At 34.4% G+C, this 26226-nt stretch overlaps 1 protein-coding gene across 6 annotated transcripts; it reads right to left on the bottom strand.

The window, feature by feature from the left end:
* Positions 1-1214: 1214 nt before the first annotated feature.
* LOC109812641 (histone acetyltransferase HAC1) lies at positions 1215-23311 on the bottom strand. Of its 6 annotated transcripts, none has more exons than XM_020376641.3 (18): positions 23155-23311; positions 22269-22544; positions 20914-21028; positions 20390-20687; positions 20193-20311; positions 19823-20105; positions 17712-19507; positions 16606-16902; positions 16237-16515; positions 15687-15815; positions 15394-15594; positions 15096-15238; positions 14660-14972; positions 14302-14441; positions 3497-3575; positions 2606-2998; positions 1854-2071; positions 1215-1771 (listed from the first exon to the last, which is right to left on the bottom strand). In XM_020376641.3, the coding sequence occupies exons 2-18, from the start codon at positions 22490-22492 to the stop codon at positions 1657-1659; spliced, it is 5142 nt and encodes a 1713-aa protein (XP_020232230.1). In that variant the 5' UTR covers positions 22493-22544; positions 23155-23311; the 3' UTR covers positions 1215-1656. The 6 variants fall into 6 exon arrangements, with proteins under 6 accessions (XP_020232230.1, XP_020232231.1, XP_020232228.1 ...); XM_020376642.3 differs by having other exon boundaries at positions 20244-20311; XM_020376639.3 differs by having other exon boundaries at positions 19823-20311.
* Between the last annotated feature and the right edge of the window lie 2915 nt (positions 23312-26226).

Here is a 26226-nt window from a genome sequence, read left to right as displayed (position 1 = left end):
TATCCTATTTATAATTTGTCAAATAAAATTTAATTAATATAATTTTATAATTATTTTTATATTAAAATTATTGTTTTTAAATATATCTTTGAAAAAATAGTACTTAATTAATTTTTGGATAGGTACGAGATAAATATTATCCATATTCGAGATAGATATAAGGATGAAGACATAAATTTCATATTTCATATCTATCAAATATAAAAGCTGAGATGGATATATGATACAAAAATGATCACAAGAACGAGTATAAAAATTCTCATATACTCATCTCACTCCATTACCATCCCTAAATCAAATCATATCCAATTCAATTGAAATTGTCACAATCCATAATCCTTATGCATCAATCCATGACAAGAGAGATTAAAAAATAACGAATACAATTTAACTGATCATCTACAAAATGAATCAACATGTGCATGATAACCAACATACTTGCTTGGTATTCAAAAGCCATCAAGTGCATTTCTTTTCTTTCAACGGTTAATAAAGCAAATTTAAAAAGCAAATTTAAATTCATTTATATGTTAATAATAGCACAACAAAATTAGGCATGTTTCTTAAAGGCATTCTAATCTATATAATTTAAAATTATTCCTTATAAATTATAATCATATAGGATACGTATTTATCTTAATACTAGTTAAAAATATTAAAATCAATTGCATCTTTTTCACTTCGATAAAAGTCATAATTTGTTCTCGTGCAGCCATTAAGTACATTTGTTTTCTTAACTACCAACCGTTAAGATAACCCTACTTGATGTATACAACTTTTATACACATTTTACCTTGATAACTACACACTTTTGTTAAACAAAACTTCAAGGACACTTAAATAACTCCAAAAATTGCTATTGAATACATTTGCTTTCATAAACTAAATTTAAACTCATTTTTATTATAACTCTACTCATACAATTTTTTTTTCTTCTCATTTTACCCTTAATAATGGCACGTAGACTCTTGTTAAGAAGACTAAAATACACTTGAATAACTGCAAACACTACTATAAGAAAAATTTGTTATTCTTTCATCTTTCGATAGAGACACGGACAGAGTGACTATTAAATGCTAGTCGTAATAATAGCACAACAAAATTATGAATGTTTATTATAATTGATAGAATTACGTGACATGCAACCCATTTCCAAATGTAACAAAAAAAGTGCAACCTATTTCCAAACTCTAAATCTCAGAAGAAACAGCAAATACTACGAATTTTTGTAACTACTAATTAATTCTTTCATCTTTAAACAAAAAATGCCAATCATTGGGGAAGAGGACAAAAATGCGACTTGACAACCTCCTCCACCCCGTCCAAAAAGAAAAAAGAAACGTTGGATAGTTTTGACGAATTAGGACTATGGTACATTTGGCACGGAATGACCATTAGAGATAAAAGGAGATGCTTACAATATCAAAGAATCACAGCTGGACCTGGTTAGTCAGGGTATCACTAGTTGGCTGAACCCAAAGATCCTCATGGGGAAAATCAGGTCATGCATATAGACCAGCGAATCTCCAAGAGGCTATATATTCCAATTATACAAATCATCCACGCACAGCTTGTCAGATTATGGTTTGCAGTAATGTCTGACGCACGGAAAATAATTTGCCTACAAAATGTCCCATATGTACATGTCCCAAAAGCTCATCCAGAATTGTTGGCAACTTCTTCAGCTCTCTGCCTCATCATCTCCATTACAGCAGCTCTTCGCCGTGAATCAGACTGTTGCTGCAGCCTCCTCAAGTGTTCTTTTAAATCTCTGATTTGATCCAAAAAGAAAATGTTATTCAAGCAAAATATATGAACAGTGACTTGAGTAATTGCTAAGTCCGATCACAAACCTGCAACGGGGTACATGGCATTCAGATTCCTTGCAAGCACGAGCATGGAGTTGAAGCAAATACCACATTTTCTTGCATAGAACACAACCTCCAGAGGCACGTGTTTTGCAATGCATCCCATGACGGAAAAGCCCCTTCACCTTGCGACAATTGGGATATTGGCAATGGGCAGAACGACATTGGGATGCATGGACAAGAAGATCAAGCATTTTTCGTAACTGTAAATTAGGAAATCCATTTGTATCAGACCTTATAAAAAGAGGTGCAATAGCACCACTAAGCACGGTGATAAAATGAGACTGCTAATCAAAATCTTTTAACCATAAAGAATTGATTAGTAAGCATTGAAGTATTATCCCAATGTTATAACACAATGTATTTTGTAAACCTCCCCCATACTTCCCAAAACAAGTTGTCAGTTCATTTGATAATCATCAGAAAAAAGTTCAACAAAGTTAACAATGAAAGCAGACTGCCTAGTGGATATACAGCCTTTGTTGCTGCTTCCGCTGTAATTGTATAAGCAAATAAACACTCCAACAACATATATGTTCTGCATATGTATAAATTCAAGAAAAATCCATAATTCTTATGCTCAAATTCACATTATATAATTTTATATGTTCTACATGTTAGAAAATATAAATGAAGGCAGCTCCTCTTCACACTCAAATTTCACCACTCATGAATCTATGACTTCTTTATTTGAAATGCAATATAACCGAGTAATAAACAAGCATGCTCATTGAAACCTGCAATACTCGAAGTTGCCTTGCTTCCTTGTTTTGAGCATCACGATCTGCCATTGACGGGTGATTTGTCAATTTATGAGGATGATCAGTGCCACCTTCCTTTTGATAACAAGCATTGCACACATCATATTCAGGGCAAACCTCACATCGCCAACCTTGACCTGTTTCTATGTCAAGACGGCAAATATAACATGTAGTAACAAATGCAGGAGCAGTTGGATTATGAAGATGATAGAGAACCATCATAGAGGAATGCTTGGCCCGCCTTAGAGTATCATACTGATAATGATTTCCCTGGCAGAGACTCAGAAAAGCCTGCCTAGTGTCAAAGAATTCACTCTCAAGAATCTCATCTTTGTCCTTTGTATCAGTGGGTACTTCAGTAATTTCCACCTGCAAGAGCATACAGGGTACATCGGTAATTCCAAATTCATTTTTTCTAGTTGGTAGCTATCAAAAGAATTTATCACATCAAATTTTCAGCTCATCTGACTCGCTATTTATGCTGAAACCAAGGTGATTCACAGCTAAGCTGCAGCCCAGGTACTTAAATGATGCGGGGATGGTATGACAACTATGAGGATACCAAAAGTTTTAATAAATCAAGGCAAGATACAATGAAGATAAGTTAACACAAATTAAAAAATTGTATATATCCTATATAAACACTATTTGTAAAGAGGCTTTGATCAGGCCTGCTAGGCATGTCATATATGGACCAATATTGGTTGTGCGTATGACACCAATGTCTGACATTTTTGGAGTATCTGGGCTTCATAGCTGCCAAATACTAACAATTTTTCACACAACTCTACAGGTAAAATAAATAAGAAGAACTAATGCAGAATCAATCACTTTACATGTGAACATTAAAAATGGTCGCTTACTCACAGGATAAAGGGTGTGTTTCTCCCTCTGGTTAATAGGATGCCGTTCTCTCTCTTCATGCTTTAGTTCTGCTTCATAACACCTAATAGAACTTTGTTATCAATATACTGAATATCTTGGAATGTAGGAGGAAAAAGTAAGAGTGTGTGACAAGCATATCATGATACAAATTGTGTATCAAAAAACCTATTTTCCAAATCATGAACCGAATTGTAACGTAAATCGTAAAACTCATTATCAATAATAAAACATAGCATATATAGCATATATATATATATATATATATATATATATATATAGCATATATATATATATATATATATATATGAGTCTAGGTAGAATCAAATTAATTAAATCATTTTATATATTGATTTGAATTAATGAAATAAAACATCAAATGATTTTTAAATTTTTTTAAAATTTGCAAATTTGATCTATGCATTAAGAACTTTAAATTCAAAAGTTGGATCGTTGAAATTTGGTATAGAACATGAGTTATTGAACGGAATAAGTTTAGGTAAACTTACTCCTGGAGTAAACGGATCTTTCCTATATATATATATATATATATATATATATATATATATATATATATATATATATATATATATATTGTAGCATATAAGTTTCAAGACAAACAAAGATACAATTACACAAATAATGACAGCCACATGGCAACAAAAAAGTGGATGTCTGCTACACAAATTCAGCAACATAGATGGTTTGTAACTTTCATTGATAATTGTACCCGTTTGACATGGACCTACCTATGAAGCATAGATTCAAAGTTTGTAGAATAGTCAGTTTTTTCTGTCTAGTCAAAAATCAGTTTGATAAGTCTATCAAAAGAATTTGGTCAGACAATGGAAGTGAATATGTTAATTTTGAATTTTCTAAGTTTGTTACAAAGCAAGGTATTATCTATGAATTAACGTGTGTTAATACTCCCTAAAAAAATGGGGTCGCAGAAAGAATAGTCACCTACGTGAGGTTGTCAGAGCTCTACTCTTTTAAATGCCTATCCCTAATGTTAACTAAGGAGAAGTTGTCCTAATTTCCACTTATCTCATTAACATGTTATCCATTCATGTTTTACAGGGTATTAGTCTAGTTGAACACATGTCGTCATTTTTCCCTTCTTCTCCCCTACTATTAAGTCTCTCATGTTGTGTGTTTGGATGTGTTGCATTTGTTCATTCTCACGGTCCTCATCATGGAAAGTTAGACCCAAAAGCTGTCAAATGTGTCTTCATTAAGTACCCCTCTAATGAAATGGTGTACAAGTGCTATCACCCTTAGAGTCATCATTTTTTTTTGTTTCAAAGGATGTCACATTTCATGAAACCGTACCCTTCTTTGTCGACCCTCAACTTCAGGGGGAGAATATTCTAAAAGTTGAGTTTGTCTTCGGATCATTACCTCTTCCTTCCTTGTAGGATGTCCAAGATACTAATCTTGAAGAAACACAAGAAGATCACAATGATGCAGAAGAATATCAATTCTTTGTAAAGAAACATGAAAGGCGAAAGAACCCACTCTGCTCCCACAACAAGTTGAATTGTCAAAACCAAAGGTAAATGTCCCTAAGGATGATAATGATGATGAGAAAGTTACAGACACTATGCCTATTGCCTCAAAGAAAGGGAAGAGATCATGTGTCAAGTATCCTATTTCTTAATTTGTTTATAGTGACTATCTCTTTATTTAGTATTGAAGCTTTATTGCAACCATTGATGCAATCAAAATACCTATGTCAGTCCAAGACGCTTTGACAAATAGAAATTGGATTAGAGCCATGAATGAGGAGATGGAGAAATTAGAGAGAAACTCAACTTGGAAGATTGTTGATAAACCCAAAGACAAGAAAGTTGAAGGGTGCAGATGGATATACACAATGAAGTGTAAATCTGATGGGACATTAGATCGATACAAGACAAGATTGGTGGCCAAGGGATTCACACAAACCTATGACATTGACTATGAGGAGACATTTGCTCTTATAGCAAAAATGAATACAGTAAGAATCATTCTCTCTCTAGCCGCCCACTTTGGTTGGGATCTACAACAATTTGATGTTAAGAACACCTTCTTCCATGGAAACCTGGAGGAGGAAGTCTATAGGGAGATTCCTCGACATTTGAATCAGGTGGAAAAAACAAAGTGTGTAGGTTGAAAAAGGATTTGTATAGCCTCAAACAATCTCCTCGAGTATGGTTTGGAAGATTTACTCAAACCATGAAATCCTTAGGATACAAACAAAATCAAGGTGATCATACTTTATTCATAAAACATTCTCCTTATGGAAAACTCACCCTTCTCCTAGTGTATGTAGATGATATGATTGTTGCAGGGGATGATAAGGTAGAGAAACTAATTCTAAAAGAAAAACTGACAACTCATTTTGAAATAAAGGAGTTGGAAAAACTTAAGTATTTGCTTGGTATAGAGGTTGCATACTCCAGAAAAAGGATATTTAATTCTCAAAGGATATATGTCCTTGATCTTTTGAAAGAGATAGGAAAATGGGGGTGCAAGACCACAAGAGTGTCCATCGAGCAAAATCACAGGATTGAAAGTGAAGAAAGTCTACTTGTAGAAAAGTCCTAATACCGGGGATTAGTAGGGAAGTTGTATATCTATCAAACACTAGGCCTGATATTGCCTATGTGGTTAGTTTGGTCAACCAATTTAGGCATGGCTCTCGTGAGAGACACATTCAGGCAGTTAAGAGGATTCTCTAGTATCTCAAAGCAAGTCCAGGGAAGGCATTATTATTTAAAAGAAAAGGTGCATTGTCCATCGAGATATACATTGATATTGACTATGCAGGGCCCGTCAGATAGAAGATCCATTTCCGGTTATTGCATGCTTTTTGGTGGGAATCTAGTAACATGGAGAAGCAAGAAAGAATGTAGTTGTTTGATCTAATGCAGAAGCCGACTTTCAAGCAATGACACATGGCATATGTGAAGGATTACAGATGAAAATTATTCTTGATGACCTTAAAGTTAAATACAGGGGTCCAATGAAGTTGTTTTGTGAAGACAATTCGAGTATCAACATTACTCATAACTCAATTCAACATGACAAAACGAAACATAGAGATTGATACACACTTCATTAAAGAGAAGTTGGATGATGGCCTTATAGTTATAGCTCATATACCTATAGGAGTTCAAGTAGCAAATGTCTTCAAAAAGGTCCTAGTGCTAGATTCCAAGATCTTATTGGCAAGTTGGGAATGATTGATATTCATTTACAAACTTGATGGGAGTATTGAAAATATCATAAATACTTCGAAGATCTAGAATATCTCTGAATATCTTTAGATAATGATTTCCTTATTTCTTTATTATTTTTATTTCCTTGTTTAAGCATAGTCATTTACTCTATAAATAGGTGTATTAGAGAATGTACAAAATACACAATTAATATATATTTCTTCTTTTCAACTCGACGTATACAAACCATAGATTTGTCACCAGCTTCAACTTGACGAGGTTATTGCATGTAGACTTCCTCTTCTAAAAGGCCATTTAGGAAGACATTATTAATAACAATTTGGCGAATGTGCAAACGTTATTAATTGCGTCAGAAAGAACAGTTCTGACAATGACATGTCTTAGAATTTGGGCTTAGGGGTTAACTCGATCTCACAAAACTGGCTGAAAACATACCGCACTTTATAAGTTTTGCTTATGTCATGTCTCTCGTTGATGTGAGACTAAACCGCCTAACAGCCGCATCTCGAAGGCTATACTATACAACACTTTAATTGGTCTCCATGTTAAGTGCCCCTTCGTAGGTAGCCCTTTTTGGCCTAGGGTGACTGCAATAAAGGCAAGTTTCCACACCCAGCCCTTGTAGTATCATGAGGTTATTACAATTTCTAAGTAGTTAACTTTCCTTCACAAATGGTTAATAGTATCACGAGGTTATTGAAATGTCTAATATTGGTTAATTGTGTTTGTTATGATTACCAGGAAGGGATAGTTAGATATTAGTTAGTTATAGTGAGTCAGTATTATAAATAAATAAGAGGATTAAAGAGGACAAAAGGGATTCACATATGTTCTTTTCTAAATTGAGCTTTAGCTCTTTGTGAAAAGAGAAATCCTTTGTGAAGGGGAACCCTTGGAGGAGAGTTATATCTCCTATTCTTTGTTCTTTGCAATCAATAAATAAAATTGTTAAGATAATTCTATAAGATATAGTTTAGATATACTAGTTTATCTTCTCCTATTTTCTAGTTTAGTTTCCTTAGTCAGTTTTATCTAAATCCCTAAACTTTAGGGATTGATTATGTTTTATGCCTATTTATTTTATTGTACCTATTCAGATTCAATAATAAGAAATTATTCATATTCAAGTTAGTATCAGAGCACTCTGGTCCAGGAACCCTAATCCAGCCGTCAACATCTAGGGTTTTTGACTTTTGTCAGCGGTTGTCGGAGTTGACACCGCCTGTATAATCAGAGGTCGCCGATCGACCTCTCCGTCGCGAGCCACCACCAGCCGCCATCTCACGCGCCCTCACGCGCGATTCTTGTTGAGGAAGCTTGCCGGCGCGTGGGGTTCACGCGCCGCCCTCCAAGCCTCCATTTGCGATGTGGTTCACTCCGTTGGACTCGTCGGCCCTCCCTCTTCTCGTTTTGACCATTTTCAGGTTGTGGGTCACACTCTAGGTGGTCTGTTGGTGGTCGTTTAGTTGCTGTCTCGGAGCTTCGTGGTCGTTTGGTTGCTATTTCGGAGTTTCGTGGTCGTTTGGTTATTGTCTCGGAGCTTCGTGGTCGTTTGGTTGCTGTTTCGGAGTTTCGTGGTCATTTGGTTGTTGTCTCGGAGTTTCGTGGTCGTTTGGTTGCTGACTCGAAGTTCCGTGGTTGATTGATTGTTTGCTGTTTCTGTGGTTTTTGATTGAGTTTTTCTTTTGTTGTTTTTCTCCTTTTTTCTCTTCATGGCTCAATCTCCAACTTCGGCTTTAGAGCTCAAGATTGAATCTGAGGGCAATCATCTAATCTCATTATCTACTGATGATTACAAAGAGTATCTTCAACTGAAGGCAGCGCAACAAGCCTCTTCCTCTGTCATTGTTGCTCACACTGGTAATTCTCACTCTACGCCTATTGGACCTTGGGTTTTGGACTCTGGTGCTTCTGATCACCTAACTGGTAATGTCTCCCTTTTCCATAGCCTATCATCACCTAAAACTCCACATCATATCACTCTTGCAGATGGGTCAAAAGTCCAAGCCACTGGTATTGGCCAAATATCACCTACCCCTTCACTACCATTAAAATCTGTTTTACTAGTTCTTGGATGTCCTTTTAATTTGATTTCTATAAGTAAGCTGACTCGGTCACTAAATTGTGACCTAACCTTCACTTCTGATTCTTTCTTGATACAGGACCAGAGTACGGGATAGACGATTGGAGTCGGATATGAATCACATGGTCTCTACTACCTTCAGTCTTCTACCTCTACCATATGTGCATCTGTTGAGTCTCCTAGTTTAATTCATCGTCGCCTGGGTCATCCAAGCTTGAATAAATTAAAGAAAATGGTACCTCATCTCTCACGCTTGGAATCCTTAGAGTGTGAGTCATGTCAATTAGGGAAGCATGTTAGAACTTCTTTTCCTAAGAGTATTAATAGTCGAGTTGTGTCTCCCTTTGATGTCATTCATTCTGATGTTTGGGGCCCGGGGCCCTAGTCAAGTTCCTTCTCTTTTAGGGCATAGGTATTACGTCACCTTTATTGATGATTTTTCTAGATGTACTTGGATATTTTTAATGAAAAATCGTTCTGTTATTCAATATTTTTCAAAGTTTCTATTCGGAGATCAAAAACTCAATTTGGCAAATTCGGATTTTACGAAGTGACAATGCTAAAGAATATTTTTCAGATTGCTTTAAATCATTTATGACTTCCCATGGCATTCTACATCAATCTAGTTGCCCTCATACACCTCAACAAAATGGTGTAGCTAAGCGAAAACAGAGACATATTGTGGACACTGCTCGTACTCTTTTATTGAATGTCAATGCACCCCCAAAGTTGTGGGGAGATGCTGTACTTACTGCAGGGTATTTAATAAATCGAATGCCATCCTCTATCTTGAGTGATCAAGTACCTCATTCCCTATTATACCCATTGGATCCCATTTACTCTGTTCATCCTCGTGTCTTTGGTTGTACTTGTTTTGTCCATGATCTTTTCTCAGGACGTGCTAAGTTGTCTGCTAGGGCTATCAAATGTATGTTCTTAGGATACTCCCGTGTTCAAAAGGGGTACCGCTGTTACTCTCCTGCTACACATCGATTTTACACTAGTGCAGATGTCACTTTCTTTGAAAATACACCATATTTCGTTGCTACAGATGTCTCTTCGATTGACTTAGATCTCCTTTCTCAGGTATTGCCTATTCCTCATTTTGATCCCGGTGTGCCTTCTACACCTACTACTTTAGAGGCACCAGAGATTCCTAGCACACCACCAGGGTTTGATCGTCCTCTACACCGATTTGGGATAACCTATGAGCGTCGGTCACATACTATTGTTCCTCCCAATACTTCTACAACTGAGTCATGTGATTTTGCCCCTGCTCCAGTCTCCTTACCTACTCCGGCCCTACCTACCTCAGTTGACTTGCCCATTACTCTTCATAAAGATAGTCGTTCTACTTGTAATCCTCATCCTATTTATAACTCTTTCATATCATCGTTTGTCTCCTACCTATTATGTTTTTGTCTCTGTTATTTTCTCTATTACCATTTCCAAGACAGTACAAGAGGCCTTAACCCATCCAGGATGGCGACAAACAATGATTGATGAGATGACAGCTTTAGACTCCAACCACGGTTGGATACTTGTCCCACCTCCGCCTAGAAAATCTGTTGTTGGTTGTCGGTGGGTATTTAATGTGAAAGCAGCCCTGATGGATAGGTGGATAGATTGAAAGCTCGTCTTGTGGTTAAGGGATACACGCAAGTATATGGTTTGGATTACAGCGACACCTTCTCTCCAGTTGCAAAGATGGCCTCAGTTCGTCTCTTCTTAGCTATGGCTGCTATGAGGCATTAGCCTTTGTTTCAATTAGACATCAAAAATGCCTTCTTACATGGTGATTTGGAGGAGGAGATTTATATGGATCAACCTCCTGGGTTTGTTACTCAAGGGGGGTCTGGTCTTGTATGTAAATACAAAAGTCCTTGTATGGCCTCAAACAATCACCTCGTGCTTGGTTTGGTCGGTTTAACAAATTTATACAGGAATTTGGAATGATCCGCTACGAGACAAACCACCCTGTCTTCTTTAGACGCTCATCGACACATAGATTTATCTATCTTGTTTATGTAACTGATATTGTGATTACAGGTGATGATCAGGAGGGCATCAAGGCTCTGAAGCAACACTTATTTAAACACTTTCAAACTAAGGATTTAGGTCCCCTACATTATTTCCTTGGGATTGAGGTCGCTCAGTCAAAGTCCGGAATTGCTATTTCTCAGAGAAAATATGCCTTTGATATTCTAGAAGAGACCGGACTTACAGATTGTAAACCAGTTGACACTCCCATGGATCCTAATGTAAAGCTTATGCCTAATCAGGGAGAGCCTTATCCTGACCCAGGGAGATATCGGAGATTAGTGAAAAACTTGAATTATCTCACCATGACCAGACCTGATTGTAAGTCAGTTTTTTAACTCTCCCCGTGAGAGTCATTGACTTGCAGTTGTTTGAATCCTTAGATACATCAAAAGATCATCAGGAAAAGGACTTGTTTACAATGATAGAGGACATACAGACATTGTTGGATATTCAGATGCAGATTGGGCAGGTGATGCAAGTGATAGGCGGTCAACATCAGGCTATTGTGTCTTCATGGGTGGTAATCTTGTCTCATGGAAGAGTAAAAAGCAAAGTGTTGTTGCACGATCAAGTACAAAAGCAGAATATCGTGCTATGGCTCACACCACATGTGAGCTCTTGTGGCTAAAATTCTTAATTCAAGAGTTGCAGTTTTGAAAGGTTGGTCATATGGAACTAGTTTGTGATAACCAGTCAGCTTTATACCTCTCCTCTAATCTAGTTTTTCATGAGAGAACAAAGCATATAAAGGTTGACTGCCATTTCATCAGAGAAAAGATCCTCTCCGGTATCATCAAGACCTCATCAGTTTGCTCCAAGGATCAACTTGCAGATATCTTTACTAAATCTTTACGAGGTCCTAGGATAACATATATATGTAATAAGCTAGATGTATATGATATATATGCTCCAGCTTGAGGGGGATTGTTAAGATAATAATATAAGATATAGTTTAGATATACTAGTTTATCTTCTCCTATTTTCTAGTTTAGTTTCCTTAGTCAGTTTTATCTAAATCCCTAAACTTTAGGGATAGATTATGTTTTATGCCTATTTATTTTATTGTACCTATTCAGATTCAATAATAAGAAATTATTCATATTCAAGTAAAATCTTTCTTTTCTTTCTCTTAATAATTCTCGGTTCCTACCAATTGGTCCAACTTGCCAGATTTTTAAGGAGAGCTACTGTTAGAGACGAAGGAAGCACACAATTGGGCAAAGGTGTTATCAGCATTTGTGGGGACGACCCCAATTGGGTGGCTTGTTAGAGCTGGAAATTACTTTGAGGTACAAGAAATTACTTCTTTCCATAAGTTGCAGTATGCTTTAATGAGCATGGAGGGGGTGGCAATGCATTGGTTCTACTTTTGGAGCCAAAAGAACCCAGATTCAAACCAAGAGTCATTCTCTATATCATTGATCAAAAGATTCTTGAAGCAAGAACGACAAGGGAAAAAGAAAGTTTGGAGATCAAGAACTGTAGTGATGAAAAATCTGAGAAAAAAGGAGACAACACAGAGGTAGCATTTCATCCGATGTTTGAGAAGAGTGACAAGGGCAAGACCAAATCCGAGAAGGGGATTGCAAAAGTGATGTTCTGTGTCATAATGGGGGAGGAAAAAAATAGTAAAAGAAGCAAACCTTCCATTAGATGTAAGTGGGTCGCATGGGAAGGTAATGAAAGAAACAAGATTCTGCCAATTTGGGGTGCAGAACAGGGGAACAATGGTGGAACAACAAAGTAGAAGATTTAGGTTCTGAAAATCAACTTCTTAGAAGAAAAGACAAGATGAAAAAAGGAGAAAGAAAAGGATCATGAATAGGGCATGTCGGAGAAGCAAGGAATTGTTGAATGTGGGGTTTTGTGCAAGCCTTTCTGTGTGCAATCATTATTGGAACCAACTCACCTAAGGTTGATCATGGAGGAATATGGGCTTTCAATGATGTCAGAGCTTTGGGTTTTTTGCATGCTGACCAAACTTTCAGAGCCAGGACTGCTAGGATAAATGTTGCAAACAATGACTACAGAAATTCAGGTTATACAATACACACTAATACCTCCACCACCATTGGATGCCAGTTTACTCAGGTGGTGGTTAGTGTGTTGTTACAGGCAGAGCAACCATGGTTGTTGGCAACAACAACGGTGAGGGGCAAAATGGATCTTTTCAACTCCTATTGCTCAGGAGGATTTTTTTTTCCTTCCAGATTTCAACCTTGAGGATAAGGTTTTTTATAGGAGGGGTGGTAATGTTATGACTACAAGGAAAGGAAAATTACATATTAGTTAGTTATAGTGTCAGTGTCAAATAAATAGGAGGATTGAAGGCAAGAAAAGGGATTCATATTTGTTCTTTTGTAAATTGAGCTTAAGCCTTTTGTAAAAGGAGAAATCCTTTCCTGAATAGGAAACTCCTGGAGGAGAGTTACCTCTCCTATTCTTTGTTCTTTGCAATCAAGAAATAAAATCTTTCTTTCTTTTTACAATTCTTGGTTCCTAACAGTGTCTTAGAAGTGGTTAACTTTAACCATATTGATAACTGTTCATCTACTCTTGACCACTAATGGACTAAAATTAATCATATATGTATGTAGTTAATCATATATTTGGGTGGACATTTTCCAGATGTACGATAATCATTACTGTTCAAAATAGTAGTTATTATCTTTATAAACATTATAAGGTAATTTCTACAGTACCTTGTTATTTTAAGTTGTATTGGTACATTTTCATGTCTGATTAGTCATTTTGAAACAAATAACAAACTTTTTACACGTAAGCTTTCATCTCTTAAATTTAAATAAAATTCCAAAATAGTTCATATAACACTATAAACTAGTAATTTCGAATCTCAAAACCCTTCCACCCCGTTCGAGCATGCTCAAATATTTCGAAGTAAGATTGGATTCGTCAGTGTGTCATGCACAACACGCAAAGAGTCTTTTCTTCAAGATTTGGAAGCGTTTTTCTCACAATTTCTCTTAATTTCAAAATGAGAAGCGCCAAAATGTGGATGGTTTTCATGTGTCTGATGTTGACCTTCTTTGCTCGCATTCAATCCCTCTCCATTTAAAAATTTATAGTTTTATATAGACTGTTTTGCAATTTTATTTAAATTTAAGAGATGAAAGCTTACGTGTAAAAAATTTGCTAGTTGTCACAAAATGACTGGCTTGATGTGGAAATGTACAGGTACAACTTAAAATAATAAGGCACAATAGAAATTACCTCATTATAATTATAAATAGATCAGGCTGTTGAGTGATATACTCTAGCAAATCCAGAAAATAAATTTGTTTCTCTCTTTCCACAACAACAACAACAACAATAATAATAATAATAATAATAATACAGACAGATAAAGTATGTTGATATATTTTTAGCACATTTAAATTAACATGCTACATGAAAAAACAAGAAGATAGAAGAATCCTTACTTATCACAAATCTGAAAATTCTTGCATTGGCTGCAAACCCAACGGTTCCCAGACACCATTAGAATACAACAATGAGTGCATGCATGCTGCAAATGAACCATGATAAAATCTTCCTTCATTGGGGAAATGGTTTCGCCAAGCTGGAGAGAGATCAAAAGCTTTACAATAAGGAAACTATTATTTCCAAATAAGGAAATCCCATATGTATGATAGATGCAATTAAGTGAGAAGGTAAAATTGTTTTAAGATCTAGTTATATAACACAAAGCAAATTCAAAAACATGATTAACGAAGGACTTCATTCGCCCAAAAGAACAAATGAAGAATAACATATTCAAAAATCAAAATGGAAAATTACTTTGTGCATTAGGAGAATATCTTTTGAGGCGTTTCCAGAAAGATCTGACTGACCAGATGCTTTTAGAGCCCTTTTTGTTATAGTCTTCTTAGTTGTTCCTTTTTTATTTTGTTTTCTTCCATCTTCTTCTTGGCGTAGCTGATAAATCAAATCCTCTGCAGCCCCAGGCCAGTAGTCACCATCAAAATATGGGAGCCTAGCAGCTGTAACCTTAGCCCTACATTCACCAGAAGATACAAAGAAATGATCGTACAAGTTCGTGAGCTCAACCACAATATTCTCCTTGGAAGCTTTTCTTAACATGGACAGGTACCTGAAGAAAAATGTTTATGAACAAATTAGAATTAGAGATTAATAAATTTAGAATTTTGTAAATATAATACAATGAAGCAACTTTACTTTCTCATTTTGTTTTTCCTGAAGCTATTAAACTTACCATTCCCTAAGCTTATCAGATTTTGGTGTTTTCTGAATTTCTGGATGACAATATAAAATATAATCTTCACCCTTTAGTGGAGGACATGCCCATATGTAGCAGCTTGTAAAACCACGTTTCTTGCAATACTCAAGGTATCCAATCTGAAAGGAAATTATAATGAAAACTGCTCAACTATTTATATAGCATAGAAGTTACAGGAAGAAAATAAATCAAATTGAATGTCTCCAAGAAGGGGTTCCACAAGGCTTTATAATAGGTCACCCTACACGAGCAAGAAATTAAAACTAAAGGTTACCAGAATTTCATGGTAAACAAATGTTCTCAGAGCCTCTCCGGTCACTGCTTTAACCTCAGGCCTAAAATACTTAACAGAGTCCAGATATGAAAGATAAACCCGACGTTGATTTGGAAATAAAGATTCAGATCCAAACTCTTGAACATACATGCCAAAGAGGCATACTTCCACGCCTTCAATCTTCTGAAACAACAGAACTACCTGGAATGGAAACCAAAAGTCATCAAAATTAACAATAAATAATAATGATTTGATTACCAACATGGCTAGCTATAAAGCAACCTTCCTCTTACCTTTGATTTATATGGGAATTCTGTTGGGTAGTTCTCTTCCTGAAAAATCTCCAAAAACCGCTGTTTAACTTCTAATTTCTTGTCAACAGATGACACAACTCTTACAACAAGAGCTTCAGCTCCAGGCACCTGGTAATATCAATGAAAAACATTATATATATATATATATATATATATATATATATATCCAGCAATAAAACCCACGAAAATGGAATTCTTTCTATACAGGAAACCAGTTAGGAGTTTAATCATCAACCTCAAAAAAACATGCCACCAACGCAAAACACACACACACAGAGACAAGAACAACAATATATCAAGTACTAATTCTCCTAAAAGCTTAGGTTAAGCTATTAGGTGAAGGCTTGTGAATGGTACACACCACTAATGCAACAGTCCATTGAGCTCAGAGCATAGATAATGCAAAAAGCCCACCCTACTTTTTGTAGAAATTCAACATTACTAAAAAAAAAAAAAGAGGTCACATGGGTGGTTTTATATGTAACAATAACAACCTCTACATAGGTAATATGTCAAAGAGATGAATCACCTCATCATAACTTTTCCCTTGAAGTCGAGCCCTCTCTTGTCTTTCTTGCTTTAGTCTCCTAAATAACCGTTGCTCTATGTGGTCACTGAGAATTGTTCTTGGTAAATCCTTGGCTCCAAGAACAGCACTTTGGGGTAAGGGCTTGCGCTCACCTCTTTCTACTTCTTGAATATAGCAGTTAGGGCAAGTGTATTCAGCTAGTCCACCATCATTTCTTCGACCATTAAATAAGGCGCAAATTTGATGTTGCCATGCTTCACATTTATCACATTGAACCCACTGCAGATAAAAAGAGATGGTTACTAAAACAAAATAAACTGCCAATCGTGAACAAAATACGATGAACAAAATAAGACATAAAATACACACCCATTCCTCTGTTTCCTCATCGTTTTTCTTCTTTTCTAACCTTGACTTAGGAAAGGGAGTCCCATCAACAACAATGGTATCTCCACGAGGCTCATTATAGCATGGAATACAAAAATAATGCCGGGTATCACCAGTACCCATGGTATAATACATATTATTTCGTTTAATCCGTACACCACACGTTGTGCAATAAATAGGGGGTGGTTCAAAAGTAAGTTTCTCTACAGCACACAATTGACAGGAGTTCTCACTCATTGAATGCTCCATTGCTTGATTCTTCTCTACTTTTGATTTGCTCTGTCACAATAAAATAGATGCATCAGGGTAAAATAAGGATACGAAGACAATTAAAGAAGTATAAGGATGAGATACAGCAACTGAACAAGTAAAAAAGCATTACATAATTGTTAGACAAGCCTTAAAATTATAAACATCTCATGGAAACTAACATATCCTACCATTTTAAAATAATTGGGATGATAGGAATGGTTTTACAATGTGTTTGAGACTATATAACTCAATAAATTCCATGAAAATCTAAAAGAAAAACATAATGGTTGATTTGTCAATCTGGATTGTGGCATGCAAAATATAAAGTATAAACCTCACAAAAATATAATGAGAAGCCAATATGATAAAGCAGAGTGCATAAAGTAAAACAAGTCTCAAAAGAAGCATAAGAAATTTTATCTTCATAAACTTGACAAAATGAGGGGGGAAGATTCAAATGCTGAATGGAATGATAGACGCATTGCATGCAAAAAAAAATAAAAAATCAGCAGATCACAAACAGCACAAGTATTTAGCTGTGATAATGATAATTAGGTACCCAAGTTCTGCAGCATATGCATTATAAGCATGGTTCAACATTTCCAGTAGATGCATTTTTAGTAATTTTAGAGTGTTCAGCAAATATTGGGCTTGGAGTACTTTTTTTAACTAGGGTTGTGGGTTTATGTAACACAAAGGCAGGCTATGCTTAATGATGTTCCAGTGTTTCATAGTTTCTAAACTGTAACATAACTGTTTCATGGTACCATTAAATTAATAGCCATAATGTAATTTTTCCTTTGAAAAAAACTGCACAAGGATAAATAAAATCTTACTTGGCCAACCCATTGCCTGAGGCCAGTGATATGTTCCCTGACTTGCTTAGGAGTGAACAGTTCAGTCAATGAGACCCCCTTTATTTTGGGCTTACCAGACTTGGTTCCAGCTGCATGTTCAGATGCCTGGGTCACATTTTCTTGCTTATCTTGTCCAGTTTCTTTCTCAGTTTTAACATTTTCTGGCCTAGCAATATTAGCAGGCTCGTTATATGTGACAGGCTTACCAGCAGGCCTTTTATCATGTGCATTATCCTCGTCCATTTTTGTCTCGCTAAGATTTTCATGAATTGGATGCACCAGAACCTCTGCTTTAACTTCAGTAAGCTCAGATTTAGTTGATATAGACATATCACCACAGGGATAGGCTTGGCACTGAGTATCCTTTGAATCTTGTGATTCAAAATTTGGAAGAACAGATGCAGTAGAATTGTCATATTCAGGATTAGTGGACTGGGTGCACTGCTCAGTTTTCATACGTTTTAGAGAGGGTAGCTCTTCTGAAGTTTCAACCACTAGAGAAGACTTTGAGATCAATCTAGGTGATGGTCCCACCACATTATAGGATTCACATGATCCATTTGATGCAATTGGCAAACATGATTCGGGATCTGACCGAATTCGGGGCTGAAGTTGAAATGCACGCCTATACTTTCTTACCAAAACACAAACAGGGCAATGTGGATTCTTGCATTTTATGAAATGATGAAGCAATTTCCTAGTATGATGACAACGAGGATAAGGACAATGAGGAATACTGCATCCATCTATGTGATTACATAACTTTTGCACACTAGAACAATGGCGTTCTTGACATCGCCCTTCTGGGGCAGAACAACGTCGAGCATGAATTAAAAATAAAAGCCACCTTTGTTGATTCCTGTGTGCCTTTTTTGTAGCACCACTAGAGTCTAGCAGCTCAGTTGAGTTTCTAGAAGCAACAGGTTGACCAATAATAGATACACCTGATGACAAATTATTGCACTGAGCTTCATCTAGCCCTGTTATTCTTTGATGAAAATCCATGGGGAGATGCTGCTCACGTGACATACCCTGAGGAACGTGGTTTTCATCTTGCGATTGCGGCCATTGATTTATAAGTATGGATTTGGATTGTGATCCAACTGAAAGACAGCTAAAATTATTTTGAGACTCTGAAACCAATTGATGAGGGTGCAACATTTGTTGTGAAATTTGTGGTGATGATGACAATGAGTCATGCTGATCAGAGGAGAATGACAGATTTTGAGCAACCTTAGAGCAATCTTTAGAAGAAATCTGCTGGAACTGGTTCTGCATCTCAGATACATGAAACTGTTCAGAAAGCTGAGATTTGAGCACTTTATGCATTTCAACTCCAGACTCAGACTTTACTCGATTGTCTAGATTGGAAGAGAGCTGAGTTTGAGAGAAGGCATCACTGTTGACCAATTGCTGAGATTGTTGACTTTGCAGCTTCAGTTGAAATTGCTGTGCAGCATACCGCTCTGACTGGTTACATTGTTGGGGTCTTGGCTGGTATTGCTGTTGAGTATGCCCATGGCTATCTCTTGAAGTAAATGAAGACTGGAATTTTAAATTTTTCAATGAATTAATTGCTTGAGAGTTTTGTTGAGAAGTCTGATGCATACTGTGCAAATTTGAATGACCACTTATCAGTGAGCTGGTAACGGGTATTGATGGAAGTTTTACTGCATTCACATTCTGAGTGTTCATCACAGAGCCAGATGATGCCGCAGATGCATAAAAGCTTCCAGAATTATAAGTGTCAACATTAATCAATCCATATCCTTCACCTGATAATGAGATTGTTACCTTTTGTGTGAGATTCCAATTAGTACAGAGAAGAAAAAAAATACCTTCCCATCCCTCAGAGTCCAAAAGGAAAAGGTATGCACATAGACATATAGACGCCACCCACCCAACAAACAACAAGAACCAAACCTTTTCCATTAGGTCGACACCATAATATCTTATCATAAATCATGTGTAGCCAACAAACAATAATATAGCTAAAAAGATTATACCACTACAGGGAGGATCTGGAAAGGAGGTAAAAGTCTTTGATTTTATACTTCATAAATTCAAACAAAAAGATTAAGAAAGAGTACCCTGCATTACTTGCTGCTGATTTTGATCCAGGTGCTGCTGTAAGTGTTTAGGGGAATTGGTGTACGCTGAAGCATAGTCATCAGTGACCGGTTCATTTGCAAGTTGTATGTTGTTTCCAATCAAGCCTAGCCCATTATTTATAGAACCATTTGGATATGCAAATGAATTTTGCAGCAAATCAGATCTCATTCCACCCTCCATTTGACTGCCAAGGTTGTGCAATGCATGATTGTTGTGGTCACTATCTTGCAGCTTCTGATGCCGTGGTGGCTGTGATTGTGACTGCGATAGTAAAGTAGAATCAACACCGGAAAAAGAACTGCTATTAGTTGAAGGATCTATATTTGTATATGAATGATTATTGCTGACACTAAATCCTGGAGTAGGAATCATCTGGCTAGAAACTCTTTGCACCCCTACCAATGACATATTTCCTCCTGAAGCAATGGAAAAATTTGTAGAAGACTGTGGGTAGCCATTAGACAAACCTGCAATAAGTAGACCCAATATGAAGGGGGGAAAAATGCATACTGAAAGGACTAAGGAATCAAAACAACTAAAATTACCATCAGATCTATTTAAGGAGCTGCCAAGCATGCCACCTGCTGGTAACATGCTTACATTATTGACAGATGAGGATGCTATGCTGTTAACTCCACTGGCAGCAATCATTGAGGCATCCACAGAAGATGCTATGTTCATGGTTGAATTTGTAACATTTGACATACCAGGGGTTGGTATCATTGTACCAATCGGAGAAGAGCTAACAAGCTGTGGATGTTGTTGGTTGTGATTATTCATAGATGACAGCCTAAAGAAATTAGATAAGCGGCTCTCTAGAGTGTCCAAGTTCATGTAGTCCTCCTATAAGACAAGTTCAAAACATCATCAGCACTAAAAATAGTAACTGTTGACAAAAGCATATAAAACCAGAGAACGATCCAGAGATCCTAGGATTAACCAAGGAAACCGTGTAAAGGTCCCATGTCGTAACTTACAGAAATCTCAGGGATTTAAACAGAGGAAAAATAATTTGTACGAGATCCCTCTAAATATTGGAAAAGAAAATCAGCTAGAGGCCCAGAAAAACCTTAGAGATAGCAGATTTTAACATGCCCTCTTCAAGACGCTTTGCAAGATCCTTAACCTTCTTTCTATGTGCTTCTGTAACTGGATGCTGGTTCCGCTGCAATAGTATGTTATATCTGGAAGGTAAAAGGTAATTTATTTATTGTTGTTAAGTAAAATTGACATAAACATTAAAAGATTGCCATAAACTAATTATCCTAAAAGCTCAAGTTCTTCGGTGAAAGCACTGTCAATTGTCAAACACAGCTGCTCAGGCATTGACATAAAGGCTTTGATACAATATCATGAAAGAATTATCCCAAAAGCTAAAGACGTTCAGTAAATGCATGTGAATGCCTTCATATCTAAAACAAAGATTATCACATTCTAATCTTATCTGTATATTATAATTTTTTCAAGTTAAGAAAATCAAAGATAGATGGGGCCAAGGGCGCATAATAGAATCAAAGATGGAGATAAAATCATTCAGCTCACATAATGGCACCTATACTACAAGGATCCTAGTCAACAACTTTGTTAGACTGAGATGGCTAATACAAAGTTAAGCAATAAAATTATGAAAATGACTAAACAGAACCTATTGTCATATCTTATAGCCTAAAGATCACACCAAGACTTACATGTAAGACACAATGCATTAACTTGGACATAAAACAAATATATCTATACTTATTATAAAGGGGATAAATATGTAACTGTTTTTGGTCTCCATTTTTTAGTGGACCATTATACCTCTAAAATATAAAATAAAATAAAAAAAAATAAAATAAAAAAAATCTATAAAGGGAATAAGTTTTAATAACTATCATTTTGATTTTCATTTTTGTATTTGATATTATTATCTTTATATTTAATAGAATTTATTTTTTCACAATATTTTTAACAATAAATATCGTGCCTCTTTTTCTACTAGTTAGAATAATTAAGTTCCCAAATTATTTTACTTTCCATTTTGTTTTACCATGAGAAGCACCAAGCTTATGCCCTTATCCTGCTATGTGGGGTTGCTTGATCAATGTCATTGAGCTCTATAAAAAACTATTCCTCTTGCTTGTTTTAGATTAGTTCAATGGGTTATTTCCTAGCATGACATTATGTATCTTATATCACATAGTTAGGTTCATACTTCATACAACAACAACAATCATTCGTTGTCTTACTAGGTTGTGTTGTGTCAATTAGCTTTACTTAAGAAAAATAAACATTACCCATGTTAGTTCACCAAAAAAAAAAAATATTACCCATATGAATACCCTAACCTATTGATAAAACTTATCATATGATATGATGCAGTCACCAGATTGAATGTGCACCAAAAAGATAAACAATATAGAAACATAGAAAAACAAAACTTACATTTTTTCTAACATAAAAGAACGTGCTCTAAGAAATTCCGTGTCCATAGTAGGAAAAACACCTAAATTTGGAATCTGGGGTAGGGCAATTCCATTCAGTTGAATCAGACCAGGCAACTGAAACCCTGATTGATTAGGTACCTCCCTGATATCTTTTCTGGAATCTGTGCCTGCAGTTTCATTTTCTTTATTCTTCACATTTGTTTTACCAACCAAATATTGCATTTCTAAAACCTGTGCCAGGATTCCACCATCAACTAGCAGTTCAGCCGTTCGGCTGTACCACAAACCCAATTGTCATGTAAGAACCAAACAACAGGATAACTTATATGCATATCTTGAAGGGGAATAGAAAACTAAATAAGATTATTTGACATAAGTCACAGAACAATCCAACAATCCTAGCACCAAAATGTAGCAAGTAAACCCTGTCAAATTCCGGCTTAAGGTATATCAAAAGTCAACAATTCATATACCCAAAGTACGAAGAAGAAAGACATCGGAAGTTACAAAATCTAGAAGGAAATGACAAAATATATTGAATACAAGCAACCATTATAAAACTTGCTGAACTCTATCAAAAGGAAAGGCGCAGATGAAATTCCGGTAAGCAAATCCCCCTCTGCTCGTGATTGGTAATTGAAATATTAAAATTAGATTAAATAAATTTAATTATCCATGATAATAACAGTGACTAACCCCCGGTAGATAGTAAATCAAATCAAATCAAGTAAAAGCAGTCAAAGAACAAATAAACCCTAACTTCGATGGGTTACAACGAACCTAAACGCTGGACAATCGGGTACAAACCCTTCAGAAGTTCGAAATACTAAATAGAATCGGAAGTAACCACAACTATCAACGACTATGATCAACGATTCTTTTACCTTAGAAAGTCGGTTACACCGTCCCCATGTAAAGGCACGTGCGAATTTTGCCACGAACGAACTGTAGCAGAAATTGAAGGTTTTTTATATTTATATATATATATATATATATATATATATATATATATATATATATATATATATCTCTATTATCAATCTTTTTTGACCCAGCTAGTTAGCAAAACTCTCTTTCCAACAATTAGACCGAGATTGTTCTTAGGAGCTTCTAATTGAGGACAGTGATTTTGAGCGTCGTTGAATAATTTAAAAACCGAAACATGTCTTATTAAGCTTGTAATCTGCCTCATACATTAAAATTTGAAACTTGTCTTATCAGTAAATTTGGTAAAATGGGTCAGGTAAGCTATAGCGGTATAAATTATATATGTGGACTCTAAATTTTAAATTTAAATTAAATGTAGAGTTTTTTAACTCATGTCAGAATCGGATTTGGGTCAAATTAGCTCTGTAAGAGTATGGGCAGCCAGTTTTCTTATTAAATTTTATTAATAATTAAGAGACAAAAAATTAAATAAAATTATAAATTTTATAAACTTTTAACTAAATAATTAAGTGTAATATATACAGGCTCTTTTTCTATAACTTTTATAAAATGATAATAATATTAATATATTATATATACGCATTTTCATATTAAAATTATTATAAAAAAAACTGTTGCATTATAAATTTTTAATATTTTTTAAATTGATAATAAAATTAATTAATTATTTATATTTTATTTATATTAAAAATAAATATTTATACTTATTATAAAAAAGATATATTTTGATAATTAGATCTCTACTTTTTAGTAGATAATTATATTTTTTGAATATAAATTTTTTTATATGTATTTTTAATTTATGTGTAATTAATAGAGACATGTCTCAACCTTTCTAATTTCAATAAAAATAATTATTACAATAATTATATAGTTTAAATATCAAGGAAAAAAACTAGCAAACATAATTTAAAATGTCGAGCCGCTCGAAAAACCTGCAGCCGACATATCCTTTTTATTTTTATTTTTTTTTCTAAATACTCATATTATTTGAGTGTGATTTTTTTTTCATAAAACATTTTTTTGGTAGATATAGATGTTTTTCTCTTCATTTTATATAAATATTTTACTTCTTTTTAATAGTCTCTATTGCGAGATAAATTTATTCTTTCCTTTTTAGGATAAAATATCATAATTTATTTTATTTTTAATATTTTCCTTTTATTATTTGTTATTTTTCTTTTAAAAACTAAGATAAGATATATGTAATTGCATATGTAATCAAATAATTTTATTAGTATTTTATTTATATTTATTTGATTATAATTAATTTAAGATTTATAAAGTATTTATTAACTTTTGTGAATGGAGCTAACTTACAAACACAATATAAAAATTAAACAGACAAGTAATATAATCGATTTAGTAAAGTTTTATTTGAATCTTTTCTAAAACTTAATAGCTAATGTAGATATTGATTTATATCATAAACTATGTTTGACATTTATAATCCTAATTTTTTTCAGAAAAAAAAAATGTTTAATTTTTCTTTATATATATATATATATATAATTAACTTTTTAATAGATTAATTATATAAATAATGTTTTGAAATATAATATTATATGAAATTTTATCTATATATTTGTTAAATAAAAATAATTTTTTTAGTTGGTTTCCTCTACTTTTTTTTATAAAAAAAAAATTCTTCGTAGAGTACTCATATTCATAAACACCCGTTCATGAATCTCCCTAGGTGTAAGATTTTTTTTTAATGGTGATTGAACAATGACTTATCAATCATCTTAGTTGCTTTACCAAAAAAAAAATCATCTTAGTTGATCAATTACACATATTAAACTGACTTGTGAGATCAATATTATTAGGTGATAAATGTGTGTAATAGATAGAGAGAATTATGTTACTATACTGGTATAAGTTTAAGCAAAGCTAATAACCTTTTAATATCATTTTATACTTGATAAATATTATTTATTTTGTTGTTAAATTATCTGATAATATTACAATGAGTATGTATATTAAGTTGTAGTTAATTTACACATTCATAAATGATGTATTTGAGATAGGTTTAAGATGTATACTAACCTTTAAACAACGTTGATTAAAATGAGTTATAGATTGGTTAAGATTTGAGATATTTTGATCAAAATGAGATAATAACGCATTTAAGATAAAACTACTCATTTGGACTGACTTTTTAATGTTGTTGACCCCTGATCTTAAGTCTTTGGTCACTTACCTTGTATTTGTTCTGAACAAGTAGCATAAGAAATAGAAATGGTTTGAACATAAAATAGCCAATATTGTGGTCAAGCTCTCCACCAAGTTCAATACTTGGTAGTTGAGACCAACAGGATAATTTTCTCATGTTCTTGGTATCTCGCTTGCATCCTATAATTGTGTGTTCATTATTGTAAAAAAAAAAAATATATATATATATATATATATATATATATATATATATATTAAAGATTTTAATAAACACAATTCAATCCACTTCTTATATATTTATTGTATATTACTTATGAACAAATATTATCAGAGACTAATAATAGAAAAAGTTTAGTCCACAATCAATGTATAAGTTTTTATACAGTACATCAATTAAAAATCACTATTAATATAACTTTCAAAATAATTAACATGAAAGTGAACAAATTATCATAATAACAACTTTTTTATTGAATAACCGTATAAGACTATTTTAAACTGTCAATTCATAATAACAATATCCTCATCTTTTTGTAATAATATATTTATTTATCTACAAAATTGTATATATTATTATAATTATTAAATAGTTACTTACCAATTAAATTTCAATATTTGTTACGAAAAGAATTATAACATTGAAACTGTACGAAAAATCTATGTCACTACGTCATAAATTATATCTTACAACCTTCTGAATATATGTTACACAAAAATTAATATTGTATGTATAATCAAATAATAAACATACCATCTGCCACAGCAACAACATAGTTTTGGTTAAAAAATACCAGAAGCTAGCAAAATTAGGCATTAAGGAGAGTTTATGAACAAGT

Source organism: Cajanus cajan, chromosome 10 (assembly GCF_000230855.2).
Source record: "Cajanus cajan strain Asha chromosome 10, NIPB_CcT2T_4, whole genome shotgun sequence".
NCBI lineage: Eukaryota > Viridiplantae > Streptophyta > Magnoliopsida > Fabales > Fabaceae > Cajanus > Cajanus cajan.
The sequence above is the reverse complement of the archived record's forward strand: the minus strand, read 5'-3'. Positions and strand labels throughout refer to the sequence as shown.

What these genes read in the sequence shown, in the direction of transcription:
- LOC109812641 (XM_020376639.3), bottom strand. Translation starts at nt 22,492, where the DNA reads ATGCAATATTTGGTTGGTAAAACAAATGTGAAGAATAAAGAAAATGAA. An exon ending in CTCCTTAAATAGATCTGATG is followed by an intron (nt 20,312 to 20,389) that starts GTAATTTTAGTT and finishes TACTTATTGCAG; the next exon opens with GTTTGTCTAATGGCTACCCA. An exon ending in ATGAGGAAACAGAGGAATGG is followed by an intron (nt 16,516 to 16,605) that starts GTGTGTATTTTA and finishes TTTTATCTGCAG; the next exon opens with TGGGTTCAATGTGATAAATG.